General features: G+C 48.6%; 1 protein-coding gene across 1 annotated transcript in view; it reads right to left on the bottom strand.

Moving 5' to 3' along the window:
* The window catches only part of LOC103607704 (rab11 family-interacting protein 1-like), a 16,754-nt gene extending 11,962 nt beyond the window's left edge, over positions 1–4,792 (bottom strand). Inside the window, exons 1-2 of the mRNA XM_008592179.1 lie at positions 4,426–4,792; positions 2,233–3,028 (exon numbers count right to left, since the gene is read on the bottom strand). Of these exons, the coding sequence (XP_008590401.1) occupies positions 2,233–3,028; positions 4,426–4,792 (1,163 nt within the window). The remainder of the gene's footprint in view (positions 1–2,232; positions 3,029–4,425) is intronic.
* Between the last annotated feature and the right edge of the window lie 3,928 nt (positions 4,793–8,720).

The following is an 8,720-nucleotide window of genomic DNA, read 5'->3' as shown; positions in this document are numbered from 1 at the left end:
GTATCGTCTCCCTCAGCCCTGAAGAACAGCCTGTCTTCTGCCGAGCTTGCTGCACTTGTGGGGCCTTCTGAGAAATTCTCAAGAGAGGAACCAAGGCAACCCGCCATGGAAGCTGCGACGCCACCAGCCAGCAGCCCGGGTGCCGTCTCCAGCCCCCTCTCCAAGCCTTCTGCATGTGCAGACCCAGGAGGCTCTCTGGCAGCCACGTCTCCGGCGGCGGCCACGTCTCCAGCGGCGGCCACGTCTCCAGCGGCGGCCACATCTCCAGCAGCCACGTCTCCGGCGGCGGCCACGTCTCCAGCAGCCACGTCTCCAGCGGCAGCCCCCGCACATGCCAGCTCTTGGGGGTGACACTTGTCCTCTTCCACCTCCTCTTCCGTGAAGAGCTGCTCAGAAAACGACACACGCTTCTTGGGTTTCTTCTGGCCCTCGGTGACATGCAGGCTCATCTCTCCATGCTTCCGCGTCATGGAGTCAAATGTGGGGGTTGGCTCTCCCGCTTGAAGAGTGGGCGCCGCTTCCCTATGCGCGGAAGTCACTCCTTCATCCCTAACTGTGTGCTCCACACAAGATCTAGACTGACTCTCAAAGTCTGTGTGTCCCCCTGTCGGGGGCTCCCCAGCTGGGCTTGCGATGCTGCCGCTGTTGAGAGAAAGGGCACACGTCACTCCCGGGGCTGCCTCGGATGGAGGGATGTCGTCCCTTCTTGGGGCGGAAAACCTCAGGAGTTCTTCTCGCTGGCCCGTTTCGGGCTGCTCCAGGTGAGATCTTCCTGACTCCCTCCTGCTAGTACTCTCCTCCGTGCCCGTCTCACTGATGGCCCCCACTGGAGAACCTTCCATCCCTTCACACACTGGAAGGGGCAGCTGTTCAAAAAGTGAGCCCGACGCAGAAGAAACAGCATTTGGAACTGGTGTTAAACTCTCCTTTGGCAACTGTGCTTTAAGGAGAAAAGATGGCTCTTCAGAACTGGCCTGGCCCTTGTCCGTGGAAGGCCAGTCCTCAATCGGAGTGGATGTAGAAATGGGGGCTACCATGGGAGACAAGAAAGAGTAGAAGGCAGAAGGACTCTCAGAGGACTGTGTCTCGGAACCATGCCCCCGCTCAGAAGGGACAGGTGCCTGAGCAGAACTGGAAGGGAGAGAGGAAAAAGAGGGAAGTGAGTCGGGGGGAGAAGGGAGGCTGGCTTTGGGTTGAGCCTCTGGAGACACTGCCAGTCTGCAAAAAGGACGAAATAAAATCTGCAGGTCAGTTGCAGGTGCATCGTGACAGACAAAGAAAACATACACGAAGTTCTTCAAAAGGGGAGAACTTTTTACATTTGGGACAATATCCTAAGAAATTAAAGAAGGAACACCGATACTTCACATACAAAAGGGACACTTTTACCACCAAGGATATCTGCCACAGGGAGGTCTGTTGCAACAGCGATGAAAAGACACAGGTAAAGCAACAGCCTACAGTTTCTTTTGGTGATTAACACAAAGCCCTAGCGATTGATTATTACAGGGCAAAAAGCATCTAAAAAGGTCAAAGTAATGAAAGATGTAACACAAAGCAACAGGCACAGATTTAAAAGGAACAGTCTATGTGTGTGTTTCTGTGTGTCTCTGTGTGTGTGTGTGTGTGTCAGATCAAAGTAAGCAGAATCTCCAAAAAAAGTCTCTCACACCCCAGACCACAGAAATATTTTGTTGGTATGAATGAGAGTCATGGAAAAGCAGAAGCCCCCCAAGCCTCACACAGGCTCCTACAGTCAGGGACAGAGTAAACACGCAGAGAACGGCACACTCAAGAGTGGACCGGGGGTCTCTCATGCCAGCAAACCAGTGCCAAAGGGCAAGGTGGAAAGATAACACTGGCCTCAAGGGAAACGTGCGATAAGAACTTAATAAGTACAGGTTCTGCACACACTTCAACCCAAACCTGCTATTTCCAACTTGCATCACTCAGAATCTGCTATAAACCACCGCATTCCGCTGGGACCTGATTATCATACTGAGACACAGACCATGCCTGCTGGGCAGTGACCCCGGGCTAGGAAACATCACTGCAGTTTGTTCAGGCCAGGCCAGGCGGCTCGTAGAAACTGGTTGAAAAAACCACTCTGGCTAGTAAGCCTTCGGCATATGCAGGCGCCATCCTGGAACAAGCAAGCTCTGCTCTTCCAGCAGGCCTGCTGATCACCAGCAGCACGTGGAAAGGCCCTGCATGGGAAGAGCCAAGACTCACCGAGGTTTGACAGCCTTGGTCTGAGGAGCCCTTGCAGAGGGAACAGGTGGCTTCGGCGCAGACTTGGACTCGGAGTCGGCTGCTGGTTCTGTGACCTGCGTATCTTCCTCAAAGGGGTTCAGGGAGTTACCCCGTCCGGAGACAACAGATGCAGTATCTTTCTCCGATCTACTCACGAGGCCTTCGACAGGCCCTGGCCCGCCCTCCCTGGGCTTGACTTGGGCGTGCGAGGCGGCAGGAGGGCTTTCGCTGTCACCGCCCTGAGCCACGTCCTTAGCCACGTCCTTCCTTCCCGTCACCAGAGCGAACAGAGAGGCCTTCTTGTTCTCCTGCCTCCTGCTCTCCTTGGTTTCTCTCGCGGCCTCCAAGTTTGCAGGAGCTGTGTTTCCCCTAATGTCCCCACTGACCTGAGGTTGGTAGGACGGCAGAGACATGGACTTCAGAGAGTCCTTGGTGGAAGACTCTGAGATCCAGCTGTCGGAGGACGTCCCACCTCCTTCCCCGGGCTCCTTCCAGGACCCTGCGGCCAGGTTGTCGGTGGATGAGAACAAACGCTTCTTCCTTAAGCCCTGGGGGGACGGGGAGCAGGAAGGGCTGCTGTCCTTGCTTTCACTCTTGGCTTCAGGCTGCTCCAGATACACGTGGTTCCCATTGATACAGACATTGGAGCGGGAGAGGAAGTCATTCTTAGACCGAAGGCCGCCAAGAAAGGAGAGTCCTTCTTTCTTGGGAAGGGTGAAGTTGACCTGGGTCAGTTGCTTAGGATCCACACCTGCTGTCCTCTTGTGTGACATGACTGTGGGAAGAACAACAGAGAACAGAAAGGGGATAAGAAGCTAAACAAGGGGGTTGCCCTGGGGCTAGGGGGCACTGGTCAAGGTCTGGATATTTTTAGTTATCGTGCTACTGGCATCTAGCAGGTGGAGGCCAGGGATGCTGCTAAACACCCTAAAATGCACAGGACAGCCCCCCACAACACAGAATTACCTGGCCCAAACTGTCAGCAGTGCTGAACTGAAAAATCCCATGTTAAACAAGTGGAAAGGGCAGCACTCTTGGTAGAGTAGGGGAGCCTGGCCAGTGTGGGGATAATTTAGTCATCGAAAGTGTGGTTGAAAATACACAATTAGTTCTCAGTTAAAGGAACTGTATTCCTGGGCTTCCATCAGGGACATATGTATCCCATGGGGGTGAAGCACATAACAGGAGTTCAGTAAGGACCTGATGAATAAATGAAATGAGAATTACTATGAGGTTCCACGGTTTTACCCTTAAAACAACAACCACAAAAAACCTGGATGCACTCATTCTGTTATCTCCAAAAGCTCATACTAATGGACACAGGTCACAGTGCCAGACATTTTGGAAAAGGAATTTATGCATATTCCTAGAGGAACCAGACGGCTTGGAAAGAGAGAAGACATCATCACCACCACCACCACCGTGTTAGTAACTGAGGAGCGGAGTTAAAATCCTCCTCTCGGGGCCGGCCCGTGGCTCACTTGGGAGAGCGTGGTGCTGACAACACCAAGTCAAGGGTTAAGATCCCCGACCGGTCACCTTCTTTAAAAAAAAGAAAAATCCTCCTCTTAAGATGTGTTTGTTTCTTCTCTCTCAAAGCAACGCAGGCCGAGTAGAGGACGGGAGGCCCAGCGAGGAGGAGGCAGAAACTCTGGGCTTCCATCAGGGACATATGTATCCCATGGGGGTGAAGCACATAACAGGAGTTCAGTAAGGACCTGATGAATAAATGAAATGAGAATTACTATGAGGTTCCACGGTTTTACCCTTAAAACAACAACCACAAAAAACCTGGATGCACTCATTCTGTTATCTCCAAAAGCTCATACTAATGGACACAGGTCACAGTGCCAGACATTTTGGAAAAGGAATTTATGCATATTCCTAGAGGAACCAGACGGCTTGGAAAGAGAGAAGACATCATCACCACCACCACCACCGTGTTAGTAACTGAGGAGCGGAGTTAAAATCCTCCTCTCGGGGCCGGCCCGTGGCTCACTTGGGAGAGCGTGGTGCTGACAACACCAAGTCAAGGGTTAAGATCCCCGACCGGTCACCTTCTTTAAAAAAAAGAAAAATCCTCCTCTTAAGATGTGTCTGTTTCTTCTCTCTCAAAGCAACGCAGGCCGAGTAGAGGACGGGAGGCCCAATGAGGAGGAAGCAGAAACTCACCCTCCGAGGCAGAGGAGGACTCATCCCCATCGTCGTCGCCCTCCCACGGGGACTGGAAGTCTCCAGGACGAAGCAGCACTCTGTCGGACTTGGAAGTAGGCAGGACAGACATGGACTGAGAAAGTGGCGTCTTCTGCAGGTTAGACTTGGAGAACAAGGTCTTGATCTTCGACTTCTTTTTCTTGTCTTTCGAAGACTCGTCGTCGCTGTCCACTGTGGGGGTCGTGCTGGGGACGATGGCTGAAGCAGTGTCTGAGGCGCTGTCCTTCCGCCTCCCCTTGATCTTGTCCTTCAGCTTTCCAAGCGGGTTCCGAGACTTGTCCTTCACGGAAAGGTCAAACATGCTGGCAGTCATGTTGTTTCTCATAAACTGGATGTCAACCTCAATCTCCCCTCGCTCTTTGTCCTTCTTTCCTGGTTTGGATTTCAGGGTATACCACCTGAAAGAGAAAGCCGGGAGGTTACCTTTGAATGCAAGAGCCTAGACCCTTTCCTTAGTCCCCGTGAACTGGCCTCTCCCCTCGGCACCCCCACCTGCTCTGCAAACGCGGCCACACTTCCCCTCTGGGGAGTGGTGGGGTGGGGGAGGTCGGGACTTGTACTTTTATTTTGGGGAAGACCACTGTGAGGCAAAGACAGGATCTGATGCGGTACTTAGTGTATGATCACCTAAAGTCCTGATTCAGTAAAGAGCTCTTTCTAAAAATAAAGAAAAAATAACATAGATGTTTCATCGAATCACTTCTGACAACTGGTATTTTCCTTCAATAGGGTAAAAATGCAAAGATCGTGCACAAATAGCTAAGAAGGTAGTGATTTACATGCAAATCTCAGAGAAAAACAAGAGTTTGTGGTAAGGAATAGTCCCTGCCAAAGAGAAACAGAACGTACAAGATGGAGTTTAAAAAAAAAAAAAGGGTGAAACGCATGAGTCACAAAATGACAAACACTGAATGATTTCACTTACGTGAGGTACCGGGTAGCCACACTCATCAGGACAAAAAGCGGGATGGTGGCTGCCAGGGGCTGGGAAAAGGAGAGGAGGGGCGGGAGTGTCTGACGGCTTCAGGGTTCAAGCTGGGGAAGTAAAGAGTCCTGGAGGTGGACGGTGCTGGCGGCCGCACAGCAGCGTGAACGTACTTAATGCCCCAGAGCTGTACACTTAAAAATGGTTAAAATGGTACATTTTTGTTATATATATTTACCACAATAACAAAAAAGATAGAGAAATTGGAAAGGAGGCATTCTTCCCTAGCCTAATGATCAAAAGAGGAACATTTCAAACATTATTCAAGTATTTCACTTGGTCACTTGTAAGCTCCTTCAAGATACGGCAAATGACATCATACCAGTCCAGCTCCACCGACAGACAAACTTCAGAAAAAGGGAATCTCCCCTTGGCATTCATTTTCCACCTGGGAACCCAGTATCTTTGGTGAACTGTGAGATTGTGAGACCAATTAGTAGCAGGGTCATCACATAACAAAGAGCTCCAAATACCTGGTCTACCAAGAGCCGGCCACAGTGTCTCCCTCGCAAACCGAGAACCCACACTCTCACGTTCTTCTCAGTGACCTATTTAAGAGCTGAGGGCCATGGACTTTAAGGAAATGATGGTTTTGCCCAAATGAGTACAACTTCCTCTTTCACCTTCGGCCGTGGCTTGATCACAGGGCAGATCGAAGTCCCCACTATCTTAGCCTGTTCTACACTTAAGGAAAGGGGCAGAGGAAAGTAGAAACCTCACACTTAAATAGCACCTACAGCATACCCGGCATTGCATACACTTAGAAACATCGCATTTAAGTCTCACAAGAATGAAATAAAGCGGATATTATATCCATTTTACAGATAAAGAAACTGAAGCTCAGAAATTAGGTAATTAGCACAAGATTTTGCAACTGCTATGGGGTTCAGCTAGGATTCTGAATCAGCTGTGCATTTCCCCAACCCCCCTGTTCTTTCTCCTACACCAAGATTCCTGCTCTGAACTCCCCTCTTCTAATTCAGCTCTGATGGGCCATCTGTTGTAACAGAGAGGAGGGCTCAAACTAAATTCTTTTTAAGAAAAGTTTAAGCTTCTAGTTTAAATGTCCAAAGATAAAAGGAGAAAGGGGGGAAACCACCACAGTTTGCCATCAATCATAAGCCATAAGATTACCTAAAGTCCAGAATACAAAGTCATCAAGAAAAACTTACAAAATACAGCCAAGATCTGATAAAACTATGTGAGCTACAATTTTTTAAACCTTTAGGAGAAATCCTTTTTGGTTTTTAAAACAACCGTCCACAGGTGGGGAGAGGAGAACGTCAGGTGCTGGAAGATGCCAGGATTTTATAGACAACTTCACCCCTGAAAGCCTAGTGTCTTTCCAGCACATTTTCTGGGACCTGGCCTGGGGTAGTTTGCATATTTGCCATGAGATGTTGAGAGAATTATTTTTTTCCTCTTCTAACAGTCATGTGGGTAAATGGTAGCCTTGGTGATGAAGGGTGTTTGGCTTTTGTGATTACCAACTGTAGGCACCTGAAATGGAGAAGTTGCTGAAAGCTGAATGCAGAAGCCCAGATGACCACAGCAGCCGCAGGCGCCCAGGGAAGGGGCCGGGCAGGGGCTTCTCCACCAGCTCTTCCACACAGCCTCGCCCATTAGCCCTCCCTGGGGATGCAAAAACGTCACAGATCTAATGCAGAAGCCCAGATGACCACAGCAGCCGCAGGCGCCCAGGGAAGGGGCCGGGCAGGGGCCTCTCCACCAGCTCTTCCACACAGCCTCGCCCGTTAGCCCTCCCTGGGGATGCAAAAACGTCACAGATCTTCAAAGAAGGCCACTGGACAGTTCCCGGGACCCGGCCTGCCTTTCCAAAAGTATCACTGCTACAGTGTTTATTTTGAGCACCACAAGCAACTCCAGAATCCTCCTGAGGGCCAATTATTACCTGTTGTTCAAGTCCAAACCCCCAGGCACTAAAGTCAGATTTGTTTTGGAAACTTCCAACACCACTAAGAGGTGCGAACAGAAATTTCACCAACTGTTCTTGCCGCTTATTTTCACAAGCAAACCTAAAACCAAACACCAAGTAGCCAAGGACGTGAAAAGCAGACTGGATCTCAGCAGGTAAGCATCCCATGCAAATGTTCAGAATTCTTAAAAATTTGTGCTGGATTTATTAAAGCTAGAAAGGAAGACAGAAATTGTTTCTTCTACTACCAATATTATCCTGAAATTCAAAAACAGTTTAAGCAAGGGATATCGGACACGACCATCATTTGAGAGACGGGTGAGAGCTGTGATTGAACATCTCACCCTAAGAAATCCCAAACCAGAACAAATTTGTGGGATCTAACATTTAAGATCAATTCTGTTTTCAAGTGTTTCCTTCCCTGTGTCCACTTAACTCCTGCACCTCACAGATGTAGTTCATAAGTAATAAAGCCCAGGATGGCCATGCAGTGTGTAGTGCACAGCACTACCTTTCACACAGGCCCAACAATTGAATTGATTATTCAATTTCTTGAATTATCTCAGAAATCAGGGCTGGGTCTATTTTCCTAGCCCAGAGGGCAGAGTACAGAAAGAAAGCCATAATCCCAATGTAGCAAGTTTATTTTTAAGCCCACATTCTGAAAAACATCCTGCAACCTATCAAATGATTCCTTCCTATAAGCAAATAATTATTTGTACTTAAAACTAAAACTCAGTCCTTCAAAAATTAAAAAGACCTCAGGGCCAGCTTGTGTCACTTGGGAGAGTGTGGTGCTGACAACGCCAAGTCAAGGGTTAAGATCCTCTTACTGGTCATCTTTAAAAAAAAAAAATTAAAAAGATCTCTGAGAATGTAGAAAATGGTAGGAAACTTATTTTAAGTAATAAATAACAGGATAAGGTAAAAATTAAAATCCCATGAAATGGTATAAAATGAAAAGTTCAGTCTTCCTGCCCCTCCCAATCCCATGCCCCTCAGTCCTCCCTGAGATAACCACAACTACCAGTTTTATACACCCTCCCAAGTGACGGTCCAGGCATACACAAGACAAAATGCATATTATCTAAACAGACCACCCTACTGTTTTTTGTTATTTTGAATTTTCTTTTTCTTTTTTCGGCCAAACACAAGATAAGGCAACAGCTAAAAATATACAAAAAGTCACTTAAATCTACAGTTTCAAAAAGATGTCTTATGAATAAGGGCATGTAGAAAAAGGATGAACTGGGTGCAGGTGAGAGCAGGATCTGGATTGAATACCTGGATCCGCACTGTGAAATCCCCTGGACTGTTAACACTCATGCTGTG

Source organism: Galeopterus variegatus, unplaced genomic scaffold, assembly GCF_000696425.1.
Source record: "Galeopterus variegatus unplaced genomic scaffold, G_variegatus-3.0.2 Scaffold7638, whole genome shotgun sequence".
NCBI classification, from domain to species: Eukaryota; Metazoa; Chordata; class Mammalia; order Dermoptera; family Cynocephalidae; genus Galeopterus; species Galeopterus variegatus.
Note: the sequence above shows the minus strand (reverse complement) of the source record. Positions and strands in the feature narration are given on the sequence as shown.